A 24770-nucleotide genomic window follows, 5' to 3' on the forward strand; every position below is an offset into this window, starting at 1 on the left:
GACAGGTGTATATTTGTAAATAATACTCTTAGTTGTAGTTGGTTGCAATTGTTTTTCCTTGGTGGATGATGGTAATGGGAGATCATTTCGTGCATTTTTATGTTGTTATTCCACAGGTTGTGTGATTTAATTTTATTGTGCAATATCGATTTATGTGTGTAACCATCGTTGTTCCGAATTTCGGCGTTGTGTCAGGATTATGACACATGGTTAAGGATTTAATTTAAATTAATTTTTTTCTTTCTCTCATTTTCTTGCCTACTTTGCCACGTAATATCACGTGTATTATGTTACGCTGAGCAGATAATCATTGAAAAGTCGATTTAAATTGGAAAAGTAATTAAATTAAAAGTGAAATTAAGCGACAAAAGTAATTTGTTGAAATTTTTTTGTATTTTAATTTTTTTTTGCTTCGCTCAGTCATATAACTTCAATATTTAAAATCTTGTTCCAGATTTTCCGGCATGAATTGACATGCGTGCGAGCATCATTTTCTAGAAAAATCAGATAACTTTCAAAGTAATATTTTTTAAAAAATGTGACATGGACGAAACAATTTTGTCAGTATTAATAAGAATGCATTAACTTGTGCCATCCCATCTGTTTTAATTTTTGGATGTACAGCAAGAGTTGATATAAAATTAAAATTTTAGCGATCATTTCACATAATCATTCTGAGAAGGAAGGAATTATTATTATTTTTGGAATAAATCATCCACCATTTATTTGGATTTTGATGGTTCATTATTTATGAATATCTGCCCATCTCCTTGATCCACACCATTTTATCATGGAACATGTCAATCCCTTACTGAGCACCCCTGAGAGGGTCGCGTGCCTCCAAATGCTAGTCGTGGCTTAAACGGGCAGAATATATAGAAAGGAATATAACCCGGGCCAAGAACTTGCTGGATGCATGTAAGTGAGTCGTTGGGAAGACATGGGGCCTAAGACCATCAATGGTAATCTGGATATACACAATGATCATTAGACTGTTGATGGCCTATGCTGCAATCATCTGGTGGCAGAAAGTAAGTCAAGGAAAAGTCGGCAGTAGATTGGATAGCCTACAGAGAATGGCATGCATAACCATAACTGGGGCTATGAGAACTACGCCGACAGAAGCCTTGAATACTTTACCACACCTCCCATCACTATGCAATTTCATAAAAGGACAGGCTAGAATGAGTTAATATATACTGGCAAAATCAGAGTGCTGGAATGCACAATGACCCAATGACACTGTAAAATTAACAGAGTAATAACACAGGAAGTTCTACACATGCCTTCTGATCATATGATACCAAAGTACACCCTGCAAGTTTGAAAAACCATTTGAGACCCAGATAATAAAAAAAGAAGACTGGGATGTCAACAAATGGAATACTGAAAAAGAAGATACAGTGTAGTGGACTGATGGCTCAAAGACTGTGGATGGCACAGGAGGAGGGATCAACAGGGGAAAACCTGAGAGATCAATCCAAATGAGCCTGGGCAGACACACTACAGTCTTTCAAGCTGAAATGATAGCTATCACAACATGTCTTGAAGAAAATCTGAATATGAACTATAGGAATAAGAACATTTTCACTTTTACAGACAGCCAAGTGGCCATTTAGGCACCAGAGGCAGTCCGGATAATATCCAGAATTGTCTGGTATTACCACTCACTTCTCCTGAAGCTCTCAAAGTACAACATTGTCGAAATAATATGGGTACCAGGGCATGCAGGTATAGAAGGAAATGAAAAGGCAGATAAATTGACCAGGAAAGGGGCAGAAACACATTTTGTAGACCCAGAACCTGTATGCAGGATTTCCTCTGGACAAGTCCGACACTGCATAGGAAAATGGGCACAAAAGAAACAAATGGAGAATTGGAAAAATACTCCAGGATGTAGGTTTGCAAAGGAACTGATAAAAGGACCAAACAAGAAGCATTCTAAAGAACTGTTGAAACTCAGCAGAGAAAATATAAGATGGGTAGTAGGACTGGTGACAGGACACTGCCATCTGAAAAAACACCTATATAGAATATGAGACAATATATGTAGGAAATGCAATGAAGCAGAGGAATCAGCTGAACACATATTTTTCGAATGTGAGGTGCTTGGTAGAATCAGACTATCCACTCTAGGACTACCAGGTCAAGAGAGAAAAAATCCAAGAAGACCCAATAAGAACAACCTGCAGCTTTGTAAAGGGAGCAGGTATATCTAGGTGGGAATGAAGGAAAAACATGGTAGCAAAAGATCTTAGAGGTCGATGCTAATTAGGAACTAATATTTAGTGGTCCCATGAAGAAAAGAAGAAGAAGAAGAAGAAGAAGAAGAAGAAGAAGAAGAAGAAGAAGAAGCAGAAGAAGGAAAAAGAAGAAGAATAAGATGCCAGCATAGACGTTTTGCAGGTCATGGGCATCAGATAGTCTTTGCAGTTCTTCAGATTTTTGTTGCCACCAGTTATTATTTGTGCCTGACATTTTCCTTTAAGTTCCAAGAAATGTGATTTCTTCACATTGGAAGACAGATCTTGAACATAGGATAGATGGGCTTCCCATTTGGCATTGATGAGACTTTTAATTTCTTCATTATTTTCATCAATCCAGTCTTGTCTTTTTTTCCCTCATAAAACCAACTGTTTCCTCAGCTGACTCAGTGATGACCTTCTGAAGCATGGCCAACTCCTGATTTTGTACTATCAATGCTGACTGGATGACTAGCCAGTTTGAGACTGCATTTCTGTAATCTGTAGCAACGGATTCAATTTGAAGTTTAGAAGTATCAAATTTCTTTCTGGGCAGGTTGTGGATGGATCGTTTTGTTTTGCAACAGATTGAGATTCTCAACCGGCAAAAAAGGAGCTTATGATCTGTCCAGCAGTCATCGACGTTTCTTGTTTCTTGCGGTCCTTCTAACAAGGACATCTTTTTTATCACATTGCCTCCACGAACCTGCTACGCAGGCGTAGCAGGGGGAGAGGTGATACTCCCACGTGGCGCGTCCCAGGTGGCAGATAGGGGGGTCCTAACCGGCTTGCCGGCGGACTTGAGGGAAATAAAATACCTCTCGCGGACCAAACACACACCCCCTGTGGGTGGGGGAGGCAGACGAATAATACACCCACGGTATCCCCTGCCTGTCGTGAGAGCCGACTAAAAGGGGCGACCAAGGGATGGTTGTATTCGAACCATGCAACTACATGTGATTAGTACCACCACGCGGAGAACACCAAGGGTCGCTTTTACTTGTACGTAGTACCACTATATTAGGTACGAAATAGCTTTGTGATTAGTAGCACACAGGAGCACCGCGCGGTCGGCTTTTGCAGTACTTGTGATTAGTACCACCATATGAGCGGGACCATGGGATGATAGCTACCATGGACCTGCCTTACCTGTGATTAGTACCCACTATATGAGGAACACCACGGGATAGGGAGAGGTCCCTGTGGTTAGTACTCTTATGTGATGAACATCATAGGTTTGCGTTGCCTGTGAATGGCGCCGCAGAGTGAGAAAAACATAGGTCTGTATTAATGTCGAATTTCATAAGCTTTGAGTAGTACAATAATGTGTGGAATACCGCAAGTCTCTGCTACCATTGATTAGTACCGCAACAGGACAGATACCATGGTTCTACATTACTAGCGATAAGTATCATTCTGAGGGGCCTTTGTCTTGTATTTTGGACCCATTTAGACACCAAGCATCCTCGATTTGCTTTGGAAGTGGTCCCTTGGTCAGTAATACTATTAACTATGATAGTTTTTTGAGTCGGATCCACTGATTGTTTTAAATTCATGTTCATTCATTCATTCATTCATTCATTCATTCGTTCATTCATTCTTCATGACATTTTTTATTTTGGTCAGTGGATAATTTTGAACTTTTACTTTGTCGTTTCATTTCGTACCATTAGGGGCCGATGACCTCGATGTTAGGCCCCTTTAAACAACAAGCATCATCATCATCATCACATTGCCTGGTGATGATATAGTCAAGGATGTGCCAGTGCTTTGAGCGAGGATGCATCAAAGTGGTCTTGTAGCGATTAGACAGGAGGAACTAAGTTTTAGTAATAAAAAGTTCATGTTCAGCACATAAACCAAGGAGCAGTAGACCATTGGCATTACAGTTCCCAAGTCCATGTTTTCCCATCACAATGCCCCATAATTGATAATCTTTACCAACTCTGGTGTTGAAATTGCCAAGTAGTAAGAGTTTATCTCTTGGTGGTACTTTGGTGATGGTAGTGCTCAGCAGGTTGTAGAACTGATCTTTAGCTTCTATATAAGCATCTAAAGTGCGGAGATGAGTGTCATAAATTTGGCTCCAGAGAGTGGGATTCGGAGAGTCATAATCCTTTTCCACACAGCTGTTAGAGTTAGCTGATAATCATTCACCAATGTGCACTTTATAGCAAATTCAACATCATGAATGTGGTGTTCTCCCTCATCTTTTCCCTTCCAGAAGATTGTGTAGCCTGAGCTGAACTCTGTTAAGTTTACCTTCGCTGGTTTCACTTAAGGCAGCAATATCAATGTTCATTTGTCCAAGCTCATGGGTGACAAGCGCTGTTATTCTCTCAGTTCTGTTATTGTCTATCAAACCAAGTATAAAAAGTGTAATATAAAGTATAATAATATCAATGCAAGACTTATACAGACTAATTTATTTCTAGGGCAATCATGGGAGGAAGTGGAGGTACATTTGAGCACAAGCATACAGATGAGTTCACAACAGTTCCATCCACACAAGCAAGTGTTGAAAGTCTTTTCGTCATTAAAGTACCTACTTTCTCCTCGTCCTTGCAACTTACGCAGCGATGTAATTGAAGATATCTTGTTAATCACAACTAATCCACAATAAATATTGTTGTCTGGTTATCATTGCAGTCCAGAATATAAGCACATGACATTTAGCCATGCCGTCCCGATGTAGTCATGAAGGCATACGAAAATAAAAGAAAACAAATGCACTAGGTCTTTCCAATATTTCTTTATGATTATATTTGCCTGTAGTCTTTACTGATGATGTAACCTTTACATACCAGTACAAAAATAATGGTATTGGCTGTAATTTTTTTTTTTTTGCTAGGGGCTTTACGTCGCACCGACACAGATAGGTCTTATGGCGACGATGGGATAGGAAAGGGCTAGGAGGTAGAAGGAAGCGGCCGTGGCCTTAATTAAGGTACAGCCCCAGCATTTGCCTGGTGTGAAAATGGGAAACCACGGAAAACCATCTTCAGGGCTGCCGATAGTGGGATTTTATCTCTAATATTAACCGTTTCCCCAATTAAGGTTTTTTATATTGGTACAGGTATTCTGTAATACCACTTTCTGTCCACACCCAAATTGTTCTTATATTTGGTCACTGATTGCAAGAACAAGAGAGGCTGCAGATATTTAGTGCTTTTTGCGATTATGAAATGAAAAATGAACAAGATATTAACTAATTGAATGGCATCCCATAAAACGGCAAAGACCTAGGACTGTTCACCAGGGTGGAAAACGATAAAAAGTGGAACAGAAAGTTACCCACGAACTTGCCAGCTGGCCTCATGCCAACGACAGAGCATTGTACCATCTTGCACTCTTTGCTGGACTAGCAAAAAAAAGCAGCACAGCTGGAGCACTTCATTATTATAAGTTCTAATATTCAACTATTGGAAGTGCATAAACAGAGGTTAAACATAAATGTTTTGTACTACTTGATACTATTCATCAATTCATAATATACACTTAAGAAAATTAAAAGTGTGATTTGATAGAATCTGATGTTTTTACAAGAACGAAACATGTCATTCTGCTTTTAAGTAATGGCATCTTTTTCAGGTATAATATGTTAATACAGTATAACCCCGATTTTACGTGATCTCGATTTAAGGTAAACCCACATTTAATGGAAGAAATTTCAAGTCCCAAAAATTACGCCATAAGAACAATGCAATTTCATATTTGATTTAACATAATTAACATTACGGCAAAACCCGCATTTAGCGTTAGGAAATTTTAAAATTCGCAAGTATTTATTTCTATTTGTTATGGTTATGGGACATTAAAGACGTATGAAAAAGACGGTATAACTTGCTAAGGGTGATTCACGGCTTAAGAGGAATTTAGAACACGGACGCGTAGTGCTAAAGTGAAATGTCAGACTCTGATACACATTCGACCACAGCCGCTGCAGTACAGTAGAAGTAATGACAATATATTATGCCCTTTGAAAATTCCTATATTAATGTGTGCAATATCCTTCGGTTACAATAAAAACCCTTTCCACTGATTCATTCGTTGTTACGGGCAAATTTGGGCCATGTTAGTTTCTCTGTTATCAATATTCATACTCTCTACCCCAGTGTTTATATAACGTGATCGATCATTTTCCGTATCGATTCCTCGCTACACGCACGGGCGACCTCGAATTTAGCCGACCACGGCTGAAGACTAACGATGACACAATGTTCAAACACTTGGGATGCTTTGCTTGCATGCATGCAGTACGCGGCTGAGCTCTGTTCGAGTTGTGTATATCTGTCGTAGCATTAGAGTATAGCGTCAGTTTACGTAAGTTGGCGTCAGTTGGTGTATTGTTTATCACGTGGAGTATCCAGCTCTACGTCAGTTTGCTCTAGTTCGTTGTTTTAATGAAGTTAACTATGGCAGTGAAAAGAAAAACTCTATCTGTCACAGATGAAGGGGACTTGATTCGGGAAGTGGAGAGAAACGCAAATGTGCCCGTTAGTTAACAGTTCTGTTATAGATGGACTAAACCAATTGGAAATGGACATTTTGAATGTAAAATCCAACAGTGCTAAAAAGCAGACTATCATTTCTGATTATTGAAAAAAATGAGATACTGACAGTTGTGTAAATATGTACTGTATACAGGCAATGTAGCTCAATATATTGTTGTCATTGGGTAAATATGTTGTGGGTGTTATAATTTTGTAGTGTGCTGGGAATCTACGATCTTTGACTACTGTATTAGTGCTACAGAAATAGTTGTAATTACAGTATACCTGTAGTTTGTACGGTAGTATGTCCTTGTTTTATTGTTGTCATTGTGTAAATAAAATAATGTGTGTTGATGCAATTTATCAATACAGGCAAAGATTTCTGGAAAAAGTTTGCTTTCTACTGAAACCTCAATTTAAGGTTAACCCTATTGAAGGTAAAAGAATTCCAGTCCCTAGAAAAACGCTAAATAGGGGTTCTACTGTAAATGTTTTATTTTTCAGGAATTTTGTAAATTTAAGTTATACTGAATTAGTTATATTATTTTCTACTAGTTTATAAATGTATTTATTCAAAATTTGTTTTGGCAGACTGAAAAACCTAACAGTTATAAAATAAACTATGGTCTAAAGCATGGGACTTAAAAAAAAAAAGAGATTTTTCTGATAAACAGAACATTCAGCATATGGTTTAAAGGGTGTACTTTACACGGAACAACGAGAGAAAAGAACTGTATGTTCCAGGTAAAACAGTTCATCTGGGAACCCTACCTCTACCTAATGAAGCCCTCTATGCTATATAATAATATATTATTTACTTACATACTGACTTCAGTATGAAAATAAAATGTTCTCAGGAAAGCAACAGAAGTTGCATTCTCACTCACACATCTACTGTCCAGACATTTCATTTGATTTTCAATCTATTTCCTTACTACTTTACCTTCTCATACTTAATTTTGGATGGTTCATTCCAAATCCACACTTGCAACCTATACAGGATAGAAAAGAAGTTCAGGGTCACTGGGTCTCGGTGATAACATGTGAAAAGCCGAATTTTATGCTAGAATCTTCAGACCAACTATCAGTTCTTGCTACTGACTGGAAATATTGGGGAAGAAGCAGCCTGGCCACTTGTAACACTCTTTGATAGCTTACTTCTGCCTATCAGCTTCTTAGATTCCTCACCAACAGTATATGTGAGAAACATGATTAAAAGCTTTGCTGTATACAATTAATGTATGCTATGGTTTGTAATAAAATGGAACCTTTTCTGCTGGTTGTACTTTGTACAATAAAAAATAAAACATAGATGAAATTGATTCATTATCTTTTTCCTTTTTTTGTACTGCAAGATGGTGCAAGTTACTCACCAATGCTGCCCTTCCCAAGGTAAGACCTTCAAACTTCTCATGCTCTGAGTGCGGTGATTTGTTCCCAGTATAACCATCTCCTTGGACTGCAGCAATCTTCAACACAATAATAAGAGTTTTTTTATATTCATGCAAAAATATGTTACATGTAAGAAGATTTAATAGTTTACTTATTTCCTCCCTCTTGATCTCTGTTTGGGTGCCTTAAAGAAAAAGATACATAAATTTGAGATTGTTACTTGCCCCCCCCCCTTTTTTTTTTTTTTTTTTTTGCTATATCTTTAATGTCACATTAACTCATATAGGAAATGGATACAGAAGAACAGGGATTGACGAGGAGTGAGCCAATCTGTGTGAAGATAGCTGTGTATGAAAATGTTCCTTGTACTTTTGTGTTTCCTTTCTATTTCCCCCTTTCCCCACAATGCCCTTTCAGTGTGTTTATTCTGTTACATGTTCCTTTCTTTTTATATTGGGTGAATCAGCCACGCCTATTTCTTCAAATTTATGCAACTCGTGATTTATAACATAGACATATGACATATGGAAATAAGTTCTTGTGTAGGCACATGGCTAAGAATACATACAGTCATTGCTGACCAACAAGTAATGATTAATTAACGCATAGAACTGTGCTACACAAATAAAAGGAATGCTCCGTGTTGATCATAAACTGGGATAATAGTGAAATATAGTGAAATGTTATGGTGTAAGGTCAGTTACAACAGACTTCTGTATGGCTGCAGTGTTTAAATACCAGCGATGTGTGTTCGTAGGTTAAAACCTGGTGCTGACAGGGTATTTTTATGTCTTTATTTCAATCCCATGTGAGCCACAATAATGAAGACTTAGAGTAATTATGATCACAATGTGTCATATAACATTTGACATACCAAATTTACTGTGATGTAATATGTGCAGTAGCCTACAAATGCCTGGCTGATATTCAGATCATGTGATATGGCCATGAGCTGGTATGTAGTTTGTTCTCAATTACTGCATTATGTACACATTTTTCCTTAACACCAAATGTCACTGGACCATCCCAAACAGGTGGTTCCCTTACAACTGGCATTGTTTAACACAGATGTCTCTTACACTTCAAAATGTATCTGCAGTTGGTAGCCTTCATCCAGAAATTTGTTTCTGATATATATGTTGAGCTTCCCAAGCATTGTCTTGCATCTCCAAAGAGTAATATTGTATTGAGGTAGGCTAATCATGTGCTTCGAAGCATAACACCTTGCTTCTCCATAGAGTAATATTGTAACCAAGTAGGCTACTCATCAGCTAATATTGCAAATGTATTACAGCATTATGGCCCAGTTTTAAACTTTTACTGAACGCTCTAACAGTAGGAATTGCATGACGTGAGCTAACACATCTGCTGTATGCCATTTATGTGCCATAGTTTATACCATAATTTTTTTGCCTGTACAAGAACTATATATAGACAGGTTTGCCTTGCTGCAAAGTTCACGTTATGTTAAATCACACCCTTCTAAAGCCCAGAATATTGTAACAATTCCCAATGAGTCGAGTACATACTGTACTTATTACAGTATTTGGTTGAATAGGTACAGTATAATGGTGACAGTAATGTGCACAATAAGTTTGTCTGTAGTCAGTATTTTCTGGTGATATTTACTATGTCTACTTTATTTATTATAGTCATTATAAGGATATCTATGTCTTGTAGAATATAAAATCTTCATGGAAGATGCCAACCCAAGCACAAAAATAAAATAAAAAGAGACATCAGTGAAGCAGAATCCCTCAGTGCTCTGAGAAGCAGTTACATAGCTAAAATAATTCCACACAGCTACCTGAAGCATGTAGCCTGGTGCCTTATAACTCAGTATTAACTTCCAGACCGAGGATCTCACTTCAAAATATTGCAAATGTATTACAGCATTATGGCCCAGTTTTAAACTTTTACTGAACGCTCTAACAGTAGGAATTGCATGACGTGAGCTAACACATCTGCTGTATGCCATTTATGTGCCATAGTTTATACCATAATTTTTTAAAAATTCTGCCTTTTATTAATGTGACTAAGCTGTACAGTATGGTGGTGGATATGCATGTGTCTCATTAGTCGCAACCTATTGCATCCTTTGTGATTCTACTCTGTCATTTTCTTTCAAAAAGTAATGGTGACCTTAACCAATTACATACACAATTCTCCAGTGATAGCTATAGGGATGTAACTTAAAAGCTTTTCAGTCAGTGGAACACACAAGTTAAATATAAACATTATACTACAACATACCTGTAAAAAAAAATGCATTATTAAATAAGGGATAAAAATACACACTATTAAACAAAGAATGACATGTTATGTTCCTAAAAGAACATCATCAGATGTATTACTTTTTTACAGTTATGTTGTAGTATAATATTTATATTTAACCTGTGTGTTTGACAGACTGAAGAGCTTTTAAGTTACATTTAACTGAGTCAACACTGGAAAGTATGGCTTCCTCCTTAACAAGCTATAGGACTGGATATAGTGTGTACCGTACAGTAACATATCATAAAAGATTAGAAAAGTAAACACTGGTCTATATAACAGGGTACAGTGCTTTAAGATGCGCTTCACTTTCTGCATCTTGTATGGTTTTGGCAGTGTGTGAGAAAGCCTGTATCAGGCTTCATGTACATAAAATTACAGTAAGATGTCATGTAAAATATGACTAGGAGACATGGAATTCCTAGCAGGTTGTATATGTTCGAGGACAGGTAGGCACAGCTGATTCACTTGGTCTATGGGATGATTTGCACTTGTTTGTTCCTTCCCATTACTTATATAGGTTTTCAACAACAGTGGAATATGAAAGGTTAAGAGTAGAAAGTAGTGGCTATCATTTTTCTTACAGGAATTGTAGTGGACTGCACAGTGATAAGAAGCATGAGGGGTGAAGCCTGGACAAGCACAAATTAGAGTTCAAGAAAATCTGCTAAAATTTGAGAATACTGTATTTTCTTTCTATTCATCACAGGATACAAAATAACACAGCAATAGTAAGGGAGCAGGAGGCTCTGGCAACAAAAACAAACCCCAAGGCTCATTAATATTACAGAGAAAACCCAAGGGTAGGAGCTTGATAGCTCTTAATTAATATTACACGGAAGCTCGAAAGCTTGGAGGTCACCAATAGGAGGGAGCACAAGGGCTCAAAATACTTCACCCTACATGAGCACCAAGGCCCAAACCTATTTCACAATTATATAATGTAAACTCTAACTCTTACGCTTCGTTATATAAAGTAATTAGTTGAGACTGTACAGTCAGACAAGGTATGTAAAATACCATTGAAGAAAGAAGCCGTAGCTTCTGATGCAGTTATACAATTAGAAAACAGGTCTTGAACCCGGTATTACATATTACACGATGTTTTTAAAGGTCTTAGCCCCCTGTCACACAGAGCATCGAACGATCAAGAGCAACCAACTGCCATCGAGCACTAACGACTAAATTAATTTACCTTGTCACACTGGTCATCGATCAAGAGGAATCGACTGCACGGATACAGCTGGTACTCCCACCCAGTACCGTACAGGCTACAGACATATTCATATTCACGAGCGGAAAAGAAAGCGTTGGAAAAGCGATAATTCGGGTGAAGATATTATTCTAATGTATGAATATATTAGGAGAAAGGAAAGAACCAGGCGATCGCAGTGGACAAGGCAAAGAGCCATGGAGAATTCCACCAATGTGTGCCTTCGTTGTGGAATGATGAAGAAAAATTCAGGAACTAGTACCGAATACCCATCAATAATTATAAGGAATTAGTGGGAAAAATGAAGTCACTAATAGACATCAGGCAAACAAATTACAGGAAAAGTATATGTTTTGAGGAAAGGCTGTCAGTATCGTTAAATTCAATATTCACAACAACCTTTTAAGGTTTAATGTCAGAAGTGATGTTCACCCCCGAAACAACTACAGTATGTCTGTGGCAAAATATATCAAATAAAAGATTAGTGGCAGGTACATTTCTTTGCATTCTGCAGGTTGCCCAAATTATTGATAAAAAAGTACTGAAAACAATGGCTGCATTTATGTACATCAATTTGAATTCATAATTTGAAGGTACTACAATTAACAGTGGAAATATATTTATTTAGGCCTACAGGTTTCTGGACATTGGTGACTCATACATGTCTGCATCTTACAGATTTAGGATTGCTCACAATACATCCACGGATTTGTTCTTATTATATGTGATGCCATTCATAGAGCACTATAGCCAGAATTCTTGACATGGTGAAAATCGCAACAAAAGCCTCACAATAGTGGCTTATTGTACTTCAATTATAAGACTAATACCATTTATGCTTTTTTTTTTTTAAATGATGCTGGTTCTTGGGACATAATGACTGTCTTTACAAATTATACACTGACTGACAGAGCAAATGCAACACCAAGAAGGAGTGGTCAGAACTTTATGCCAATTGCAGGGTAGACTGACGTCACTGAGGTATGCTCATGATGTGAAATGCGCCGCTGTGCTGCGCACGTAGCGAACGATAAATGGGACACGGCGTTGGCGAATGGCCCGCTTCGTACCGTGATTTCTCAGCCGACAGTCATTGTAGAACGTGTTGTCGTGTGCCACAGGACACGTGTATAGCTAAGAATGCCAGGCCGCCGTCAACGGAGGCATTTCCAGCAGACAGACGACTTTACGAGGGGTATGGTGATCGGGCTGAGAAGGGCAGGTTGGTCGCTTCGTCAAATCGCAGCCGATACCCATAGGGATGTGTCCACGGTGCAGCGCCTGTGGCGAAGATGGTTGGCGCAGGGACATGTGGCACGTGTGAGGGGTCCAGGCGCAGCCCGAGTGACGTCAGCACGCGAGGATCGGTGCATCCGCCGCCAAGCGGTGGCAGCCCCGCATGCCACGTCAACCGCCATTCTTCAGCGTGTGCAAGACACCCTGGCTGTTCCAATATCGACCAGAACAATTTCCCGTCAATTGGTTGAAGGAGGCCTGCACTCCCGGCGTCCGCTCAGAAGACTACCATTGACTCCACAGCATAGACGTGCACGCCTGGCATGGTGCCGGGCTAGAGTGACTTGGATGAGGGAATGGCGGAACGTCATGTTCTCCGATGAGTCACGCTTCTGTTCTGTCAGTGATAGTCACCGCAGATGAGTGTGGCGCCGGCGTGGAGAAAGGTCAAATCCGGCAGTAACTGTGGAGCGCCATACCGCTAGACAACGCGGCATCATGGTTTGGGGCGCTATTGCGTATGATTCCACGTCACCTCTAGTGCGTATTCAAGGCACGTTAAATGCCCACCGCTACGTGCAGCATGTGCTGCGGCCGGTGGCACTCCCGTACCTTCAGGGGCTGCTCAATGCTCTGTTTCAGCAGGATAATGCCCGCCCACACACTGCTCGCATCTCCCAACAGGCTCTACGAGGTGTACAGATGCTTCCGTGGCCAGCGTACTCTCCGGATCTCTCACCAATCGAACACGTGTGGGATCTCATTGGACGCCGTTTGCAAACTCTGCCCCAGCCTCGTACGGACGACCAACTGTGGCAAATGGTTGACAGAGAATGGAGAACCATCCCTGAGGACACCATCCGCACTCTTATTGACTCTGTACCTCGACGTGTTTCTGCGTGCATCGCCGCTCGCGGTGGTCCTACATCCTACTGAGTTGATGCCGTGCGCATTGTGTAACCTGCATATCGGTTTGAAATAAACATCAATTATTCGTCCGTGCCGTCTCTGTTTTTTTCCCCAACTTTCATCCCTTTCGAACCACTCCTTCTTGGTGTTGCATTTGCTCTGTCAGTCAGTGTATTTTGAGGTGTTGATTAGATGGAGGTTAACAGAAATACTTCCAGTCAAAATTTACATTACCTAATACAGAAATAGTGTGTCAAATTTCATTACAATCCTGTAAATCATTTTGAAAGAAAGAAAAATGCACATATGTTCTGAATATTGTGAAAATGAGAAAAAAAAAGGAAATGCAATGAGGATCCTTTCACTGTTTCTCTCCCTCATGAACCTCTGCAAATCTCTTCTTGCCTCTCCCCTTCCTTGTTATTGTACCACGTTCAGAATAGTATGGTAGCATACTGCTTTCATGACAAGCATGTTGCTGAATTTCTGTACTGTCTTTTGTGCAAAGAATCCAGGTCCAAATCCAAATTTTGCAAGAATGACAATCCTGTCTTAATTTATATCATTGAAGACTACAGCAGCTTCAAAGGCAGCTAATTTTACCAAATGGCTGTGAAGAAAGGTTGTCTCTGGACATTTCTTCCAAAGTAAAAAAATTTAAATTCTCATTAGGGTTGTATGTATTCACATATGTGTACATTTCTTGAGGAGTTCAGGTATGGCTAGTGTTCTGTACACTAGCTTAATAACTATAGGAAAAGCTTCTGGAATATTGCTCTAATGCATAAGTTGGCAGTGTAATAGACTGATACTTGTCACAACTACATGTAAATTACACACAAGATCTTGTTTATTACCCCATCACTATACATAAACTACAGTCTCCTCAAATGCTGGACTAGCAAGCTGATCTAATTGTTCACTTGGCAATAATGAACCTATTTATCTAAATCCTGCACTTCCATCCAAGTTACTGGTAAACTCCTTCGTACAGAGTGACAACCTTTTCCACAAAGGTCTGGTAGGACTCCCTTTCTTACCTCAATGTTGAGTTTGCCTTTCTGTATTGTACCAGGAAGGCATAGGCCCTGGCACATACGAGTTATAAATTTTATTTATGAGCATACAGTTAAGTTCTGATGCATGAACAGCTATATGAGAGAATGTTCTCCTTCTCACTGCGCTGTGTGAGGGAGAGCGCAAGTTGAGCAAGGTCAAGTGACGTCACCGCTGCCTGTAGTTTCCCTCCTCTTCAGAATTCTCTCGAAAATTATTTTATGAACTTTTTAACGCCTGGACCAATTAACATGAGGCCAATGCTGAATTGTAGACAATATTCTCGAAGTGAAACCCTGCAAGTTTGAGATCAATCCGTCCAGTGGTTTCCAAGATATAATAAGTTAAAGTTTGGAAGGAATTATCACCCCTTCATCATCTGATTCCGAGCGCTGCTCGCAGACAGGTATAAATAGGTCAGTGAACCAAGGTTATGGCCAGTGTGCAGTAAGTGTGTTCTACAATTATGAAGGACAGTATGCTCCGTCGCAATTCGCGAGGACATCGCGGTCACACTCGAACACTTAAAAACAATGCGAAGACGTCACTAGTAAAGTTTCTGCCGCGCCACGACGAAGGAAATATTCTAAACGTTTCTCTGACTAAATCGTCGTTAGATAATACTCGGAAGTGTGTTAAATGAGTGAAGCTATAATAGGAATAGTGAACTGAAGTGTCAAGTATTTCATTCATCAGTAAACGATATCGTGAACTTTGTTATTTTTACGTAATTCTGAACTGTACAGGCTATTGTATCTTATGCATTTTTGTGTTCTTTGTATCCTGTGTAGAAATTATGTCTTGTATGGCCTATATACGTGGCTTTGCAGCTAGTTTCCTGGCACTTGAGTTCATAGACTCCTGACATGGAGAACAGGTCTGTTTTTTTGTTCTGGTTGCATTTGCTGATGCGTTTTAGTAGTGTGCTGTTCATCCTAATGGCTACTTTTAGACCTTGTTTTTTGAAAATGTTAGCTATTTTGTATGTGTTCTTGTTAATGAAGTTGACAACAATGTATTTATCCTGTGTGGTTTTTCTGGTTGTTCTCCTTTTGCTTATTTATTAGTTTCTCCCGTGCCCGGAGGATGGTTGTTTTCTTTCACGATTTGTTTACTATGTGTATCTCTTCATGGAAATCCATTGTGCTCATTGGTATAGAAATAGCTCTGTGTATCATTGTATTCAGTGCTGCTACTTTGTGTGTGTAAGGGTGGTTTGATTCGTTGTCAATAGTGTGTGACGTCAGAGTGGGCTTTCTGTATACTTTCTATCAAGTTTTCATTATTCCTGCTGATCATGATGTCTAAAAAGTTTATTTTCTTGTTAGTCGCTGGTTCCATTGTGAACCTGATTGACTTGGTGTAAAGACTCTAGCATGTTGCGCACGTCATTATCATATGTGCATAACACGTCATCTACAAATCTGCTCTAGTGTATGATTCTGTTAGAATGCTGGTCGGTTAAGAAAATGTTTTTGAAGTTATTTAGAGAAATGTTTGTTATAATACCTGATAAAGGTGAGCCCATAGCTAAACCTTATTTTTGACAATAGATTTTGTCATTGAATGTAAAGCAATTTTTGTTTAATGTTGTTCTAAGAAGGTTAATTATTTCTTTTTTGTTTCTTGTAGTGAAGTGTTTTCTATTAGATAGTTTTTCTATAATTTTAATGGATTCATCTATTGGTACATCAGAGTACATGCTGGTATTGTCAAAGGATATCATTCATCTGCTATCCATTATTTTAAGTTTATTTAGATCTTTAATTAGCTATACAATGTTCTTTATTGACCTATCTTCTTAAGTGAGATGTTTTCTTTTAGAATTTCGTTGAGTTGTTTGCTTGAATTGTAACTTGGTGCATCTTTGAAATTTTCTATTGGTCTAATGGGAGAAGAGTTTTTTGTATTTTGGGGAGGGCTCCTCTTGTGAGACGTTTAGGATTTTTGTTGTTTAAGAAGCCTTTCTCGTGGACAGTCGAGAATTCTTCTGAGGACGCAGAGCACAGTTTTCTGTGAAACGTTAAGAATTTCACCTTATTTTTTTGACACGGCACAAGCCCAAAAGCCTATACAATATCATGTTTAGGATTTTTCATTGTGAGGCTTTCTTCTTCTTGTTTTGTGAGAATAAAGTCTGTTTCCTTGATCGCTTGTTTTGTTTTGTTTTGTTTTGTTTTGTTTTGAAATTTATTTGTTGGGTCGAGTTGTAATTCTTGAATTCTGTTGTTGTTGAATTCTAATGTTTTTTAGAGGTACTCATCTTTCTTCATTATGACTGTTGTGTTCCCTTTATTTGCTTTTGTGACAATTAGGTTGTCATTTTGTATTTTGTTCTTAACTGTTTTCAATGTTGAATATTGAGTTGCACAATTCGGTTGTTTGGTGGAAATTCCTTGTGTGACAACTTTTAAGGCTTTGTTGGTGGCTACGTTTTTTATTAATTTACTTCACTGTAAGGGTAAGTTTTTGCAAGCAATCTCAACATCAGTGATTAGCTGTTTAATGTTGTTTTCGGTATGATATTCATGAAAATTGAACTTGAGCCCCTTCTCTAGCAGATATTTTTCTTTCTTTCTTTCTTTCTTTCTTTCTTTGAAAAAGTAGAGATTGACCTATTAATTAATATAGAGTGAAAATTAGTGAGTCTGTTGTGGTTATTGTTTTCTGTTTTTTTCTGTTTGTTGATTAGGTTATATATTTTATTGTCAATGACCTGTTGTTTCTTGATTGCTTCTTTTTCCATGTAATTGTATAAAAAATTAGTGTAGGATGTCCACTGAAGATGGTGTCAATAGTTACTTAGGTTTAAATGAATGCATAGAATTTGTTTATTGATTTCCTGTTTCTTTTTAAATGTGAATTTAATTTAGTTTCTGATCCATAATAACTGTGATTGGGATGTTGATATTTTAGCTGAAGTTGTTGTGGGTTTAGCTTTTTATGGGTATGTAGGCCTACTTGTGAAATAACTTTAATTCTAGACATTTCTTATAAAATGCAATTGATTTGTCAATGTTCAAGATTTTGATTTTAAGTGACTTGAGTTTCCTGGCTTCGTAATTTGCCTGACTGGCCAAATAATTTGTTAAGAAGGTAACCATACTTTCTAGTGATGACTCAGTTAAATGGAACTTAAAAGTTTTCCTATCTGTCAAACACACAAATCTATATATATAAAATAACTTGTCCTGACTGACTGACTGACTGACTGATTCATCATCGCCGAGCCAAAACTATTGGACATAAAGAAATGAAATTTTGGGGATATAATCATATTAAAATGTAGGTGCTCGGTAAGAGAGGATTTTTGGATATTCCGTCGCTAAGGGGGTGAAAAGGGGGGTGAAATTTTAAAATGAGTGTATCTATATCTCAAAACTTTAAAAGTTTACAGGTGTAAAAATTGGTATTTAGAATCTTCTTTAAAAATAAGGAAACACGTATTTTTTTGTTTTCAGAAAATCCCAATAGAAGGGATGAAAAAGGGTGAAAATGGGGGAAAATGGGTTGAATGCCTTTAATCAGGATCCCGGTACTTATATCTCAGGAACTGAAGATATTACAGACCTGAAAATTGGTACTTTGGATCTCTTTTAAAAATAAAGAAGCACGTATTTTTTTGTTTTTGTAAAATCCAATTAATGGGAGGGTGAAAAGGGGGTGAATTTTTAAAATGAGTGAATCTATATCTCCAAACTTTTAAAGTTTGCAGATGTAAAAATTGGTATTTAGAATCTTCATTAAAAATAAAGAAACACGTATTTATTTTGTTTTCGGAAAATCGCAATAGGAGGAGTGAAAAGGGGTGAAAAAGGGGTTGAATGCCTTTAATGAGGCTACTTATATCTCAGAAACTGAAGATATTATAGACCTGAAAATTGGTGTTTGGGATCTCCTTTAAAAATAAAGAAACACGTATTTTTTTGTTTCTGGAAAACCCAATTAAGGGGGGTGAAAAGGGGGTGATATTTTAAAATGATTGTATCTATATATCAAAACTTTTAAAAGTTATAGATGTAAAAATTGGTATTTAGAATCTACATTAAAAATAAAGAAACACGTATATTTCGCTTTCGGAAAATCGTAATAGGAAGGGTGGTAAAGGTTGAAAAACGGGTCGAATGCATTTCATGAGTCTACTTATATTTCACAACCTGAAGATATTACAGACCTGAAAATTGGTGTTTGGGATCTCCTTTTAAAATAAAGAAACATGTATTTTTGTCTGTGGAAAATATAATTAATGGGGGGGGGGGTTTGAAAAGGGGGTGATTTTTTAAAATGAGTGTATCTATATCTCAAAACTTTTTAAGTTTATACATGTAAAAATTGGTGTTTAGAATCTCCTTTAAAAATAAAAAAACACGTATTCTTTTGTTTTCGGAAAATCCCAATAGGAAGGGTTTAAAAAGGTGAATAATGGGTTGAATGCCTTTCATGAGGCTACTTATATTTCAGAACCTGAAGATATTACAGACCTGAAAATTGGTATTTTGGATCTACTTTAAAAGTAAAGAAACACGCATTTTTTCGTTTTTGGAAAATCCAAATATTGGGGGTGAAAAGAGGGGGTGAATTTTTTAAAATGAGTGTGTCTACATCTTAAAACTTTAAAATTTACAGATGTAAAAATTGGTAGTTAGAATCTCCTCTAAAAATAAAGGAACACGTATTTTTTTTGTTTCCCGTAAATCCTAATAGGAGGGGTGTAAAAGGGTGAAAAATGGGTTGAATGCCTTTAATGAGGATACACATATCTCATAAACGAAAGATATTACAGAACTGATAATTTGCATATGGGATCTCCTTTAAAAATAAAGAAACACGTATGTTTTAGTTTTTGGAAAAGCCAAGTAATGGCGGTTAAACAGGAGTGACAAATTGGGGTGAATTTTTTGAAAGACTATCTACAGAATATCTTGGAAACGTAAAATGTTACAGACGTAAAGAGTGGGTGTAAATCTCCTGTAAATGTAAAAAAATATAGGTGATTTGTTTTTGGAAACTCCACTTAAAGGGAACTCAAAAGGGGTGAAATTTTAAAATGAGAATTTTTACAGTATATCTAAAAAAACTTAGCATGTTACAGAAGAGAAAAATGGTATTTTTTTTATCTCTATTAAACATAAAGAAACGTGTACTTTTAGTTTTCGGAAATACCACTTGGTTGGAGGGAGGGGGGGGGTAAAAGTGACTGAAAATGGTGATGAATTCTTTTAATTAGGCTATTAATATCTCAAAAATGAAGATGTTACAGACGTGAAATTTGATATTTGCAATCTGCTTTAAAAGTAAAGAAACACGTATTCTCGGAAAATCCAAAGAAGGGGGGGGGGGGGGGGGGGGTGAAAGAATTGAAAAATTAATTGACTTAATTGTATGAGAATACATGCATCTAATAAAAACTAAAGTTGTTACAGACGTGAAAATTCGTATTTGGACCTCCTTTAAAAACAAAGAAGAACGCGTTTTGGTGGGGAAACCATCTTGGAGGGCGGGAGTGTAAAGGAGTTGAATTCCTTTCATGAGGACACATAAATCAAAAACTGAAGAAGTCAGAGTCGTGATAATTGGTATTTAGAAGATCCTTTACTATTAAAGAAACAAGTACTTTTTGCGGGAAAATTCACTTACGGGAGGGGGGGGAAGGAGTATGAAAGGAAGTGAAAGAAATTGAATTATTTTTATGGGGATATTTACATCTCAAAACCGAAGGTAATAGACGTGAACATTGGTGTCTGGAATCTCCCTTAAACATAAAGAAACAAGCATTATTTTAAATTTGTTGGTGGGGGGGGGGGGTGGCGGTAATTAAACTTAACGGCGGTGGGGGGTGGGGTGTAGAAGGAGGTGAGACCAATTGATTTTACTGTTATTAATGTACTTATCAGGATCCTCCGTTTCTCAGGCGGCAGCGCGCCGGCCTCTCACAGCTGGGTTCTGTGGTTCAAATCCCGGTCACTCCATGTGGCATTCGTGCTGGACAAAACGGAGGCGGGACAGGTTTTTCTCCGGATACTCCTGTTTTCCCTGTCATCTGCCATTCCAGCAACACATAATAATAATAATAATAATAATAATAATAATAATAATAATAATAATAATAATAATAAAAATAATAATAATAATAATAATAATAATAATAATAATAATAATAATAATAATAATAATAATATTCCGGACCGTCGTCAAATGCGCGGACCGCGCTGGAAACAGCTCCTGGACGGGTAATGACTAAGAATGCAGTCCGGACGCGGGTTCAGTGCCACCAAGGCACCCAATATGACACCACGCCGGATCTCCTGAAGGATTTTATCCATATTAAATATATTATAGGAAAAGATGGCAAAGATTTACGAACCCAACTGACCGGGAGGAATACCTGAGTCTAGCCCGGGAAGTACGAAATCGATTGCTGGAAAGGAAGATTTAAAAATGGGAGGAAACATGCCGTAAAATCATAGAAAACCAGTCAGATCGGGAATTTTGGTGGATTCTCGCAGAAAACGAGTCAGATCGCGAATTTCGGCGGATTATATATCTAAAACAATAAGCATTCAATTATAAATTTCAGTATAATACCGTAGTGAAGCACGGGTATCTTGCTAGTTAAATATAAATATTACACTATAACATACCGTACCTGTAAAAAAACATTATTAAACAAGGAACAAAATACACACTATTAAGTAACTGAAATTAAGCACCATCCTCGCCACTCGAGACAATCTTCAAATAGATTATCATTAATCACTAAAAATAACATCTTACAAGGACTATCTTAAAAAATAATAATAAAACTACAAATATAGTACCACAGAAGCTGTTCACGTAAATGTAAAATACATAACGAAAAATTAAAGGAAAAATAAACAATCCATTAAAAAGCTTGTTGGACCCTTAATAATAATAAAAACTACAAATATAGTTCCACAAAAACTGTTCATGTAAACGTAAATAACATAATGGAAAATTAAAGAAAAACTAACCAAGCCATTTAAAAAACTCAATAGACTATCCCCTCCCCCACCCCCCAAAAACAACAACAGCAATGGTAATACTGAAGGAAGCACTAAAAATAGAAATAGAACACAGTGTGTCATTGATGTAGTCAAGGAGAGGGGCGTGACGTGGTGCAAGTAGGTCAACGGAGTGTAGCCATTTTGGACCCACGCCAATGACAGAGCAACGGTTGCCAAATACCTCGCAGTAAATGCTGGAATAGTGACAAATGAGGACATCATTAAGATAAGTTCCAGATTAAGTTCCTAAGTATTAAACAGAAATAAACATAAATATTTTAAATATCTAAGTGTGAATTGGTAGAATATGTATTCCTTGTTTAATAATGTTTTTTTTTTTTTTACAGGTATGTTATAGTGTAATATTTAAATTTAACTTGTGTGTTTGACAGACTGGAAAATTATTATTATTAAAATAATGAATTCAATTCTAAATTACTTTAAAGTTCAATGAGCCATGCACTTCCCAGATCTGGCAATGAATCTCCACCAATGTCATATTATTGCTGTCAAGAAATGTGTAAGCAACGTTATTTCATATGCCGGAAGTCAGAGTACAATCGAAGAATTAAAAAAAAAAAAAAAAAAAAAAAAAAACAGGCTTTCAAAAGATATTGGCAAATGGACCTTAATGAAAAAATATACATTGTAAATTACTCTATCAGTATAGAGCTGTGTCAAAGGAAGTTACAGATCAAAGATATATCTTCTCTAAAGTTGAAGAATAAATCACTTAAGACAGGAAGTTACGAAGAAGGATTAACAAAGTTGATTTTAGAAGAAAAAGTAGAACTATAGTTTACCTGGGCTATTTCCATCAATTTTCTGCATTCATATTCTTGAGCAAACCCATCAGCTAAGAAGCGATCTGTCCCATGGAGTTCCTTTTCTCCCATAACCAATTTTACATCTTTCTTTATTGTTCTCTTGATTTGCTTCACAGCTCGTTCCTTCAACTTCTTTATTTCATCATCCTCAATAATCTTTATCTGTCTTATGAGTGAATTTTCCTTTTTAGCAGGTTCCTCATTGGATATGTTCTCTTTTACTTTGAACAAAGCTGAATCCTTGGCTTTATATTGAGGCCATTGGAATTTTACAATAGGGGGTGGTGAAAGCTTCTTTTTAGACAGCTCTGCATCCTCCACATCCATTGTGTGAGATTGGGGAGGTGCCTTCTGAAATTACAAGGGAATCTCAAATTAGATTAACCAATTAACTATGATATTCAGTAAAACAAACAGCATTGAAATTACAAACATGTTCTGAACATGAAAATATATCATAATAATGCGCAAGGTCACTATGGCAACAAAAATGTGCACCCTCATGTTTCATGCATCTTTCATAATAATCCTGCAGATTATCAAACTTGTTGATGAACTCAGGTTGCCACAAGGACACAATAAATTGACTGTATCATCTGTCATAACTTGGGAACATTCCTGGGTGGGTCATCTGACTGGAAAATGGATTCGTTCAGCATGCCCGATACATAGGCAACTGAGGGTGAGATATCAACGAAATGAGAGATATAAGGGAAATTATACGAGCTCCAAAGTGGTGTTGCAGAAGGACAACTGACCCCTTTGGCGCCTGGGCTATAGCTCCATCTTGTTGCAACCATTGTCATTACATTTGCAGGTTTCTGGCTCATTCAGTACTGTTTGATATGTTCAGAGCATGTTTGTAATTTTAGCACGGTTTGTTTTGCTGCATACTGTACTTTCTTTTATTTGGTACACACCCTACCAAATCATACAGTTTCTCCTTTATATTTCCATTAATAAGACAGAAATATGTTAATACCTTCTTCTTCTGCTGCACGTCCCACACTGTGGTGGGTTGCTGGTGCAAACTGTGTCGCAGAAGTGGACTTTGTCCAGTTTTATGGCCAGATACCTTTCCTAATTGCAACTCTATGCAGAGGGATGTATTCATTTCTGTGTGTTTCTATGGTGGTCAGTAGTGTGATCTGTTGTATATATGAATAGGTGTGTACTGGGACAAATACAAACACCCAGTCTTCAGTTGTAGGAATTAGCAGATGCTGGTAAAATCCACAAATCTGCTGAGAATTGAACCCAAAACCCTCTGAACCAAAGGCCTCAACACTAACCATTCATCTAAAGAGTCAGACAGAAAAATGTTAAAATCATTTCCTCTTCTACTGTGGGAACAGCTTTTATACCTTCATCTATTAAGGTAATAATAATTTTGTATGGCTATTTATAGCCGGGTGCAGCCCTTGTAAAGCAGACCCTCCGAAGAGGGTGGGTGGCATCTGCCATGTGCAGGTAACTGCGTGTTATTGTGGTGGAGGGTAGTGTTATATGTGGTGTGTGAGTTGCAGGGATGTTGGGAACAGTACAAACACCCAGCCCCCAGGCCATTGGAATTAACCAATGAAGGTTAAAATCCCTGACCCGGCCGGGAATCGAACCCGGGATCCTCTGAACCGAATGCCAGTACGCTGACCATTCAGCCAACGAGTCGGACATCTCTTAAGGTGACAACAATAGTAAATGAACATATTAGTTCCATCGATTGGTACTAATTTAATTAATTTCGTGTGGCTATTTCTAGCCGAGTGCAGCCCTTGTAAGGCAGACCCTCCGACGAGGGTGGGCGGCATCTGCCATGTGTAGGTAACTGCGTGTTATTGTGGTGGAGGATAGTGTTATGTGTGGTGTGTGAGTTGCAGGGATGTTGGGGACAGCACAAACACCCAGCCCCAAGGACATTGGAATTAACCAATGAAGGTTAAAATCCCCGACCCAGCCGGGAATCGAACCCGGGACCCTCTGTACCGAAGGCCAGTACGCTGACCATTCAGTCAACGAGTCGGACATCGATTGGTACTGCAAGTGTTACTACCAAGTTAGGTGGAATGTTCAAATATATATAATGGAAAAAATCAAACCTGCTA

General features: G+C 37.8%; 1 protein-coding gene across 2 annotated transcripts in view; it reads right to left on the reverse strand.

The window, feature by feature from the left end:
• Positions 1-24770, reverse strand: part of LOC136864067 (prolyl 3-hydroxylase 2) — a 540144-nt gene that overhangs the window by 150762 nt on the left and 364612 nt on the right. For both annotated transcript variants that reach the window (XM_067140608.2, XM_067140609.2), the window contains exons 7-8: positions 22645-23019; positions 8110-8205 (exon numbers count right to left, since the gene is read on the reverse strand). In XM_067140608.2, coding sequence (XP_066996709.2) covers positions 8110-8205; positions 22645-23019 — 471 coding nt within the window. The remainder of the gene's footprint in view (positions 1-8109; positions 8206-22644; positions 23020-24770) is intronic.

Source organism: Anabrus simplex, chromosome 2 (assembly GCF_040414725.1).
Source record: "Anabrus simplex isolate iqAnaSimp1 chromosome 2, ASM4041472v1, whole genome shotgun sequence".
Lineage (NCBI taxonomy): Eukaryota > Metazoa > Arthropoda > Insecta > Orthoptera > Tettigoniidae > Anabrus > Anabrus simplex.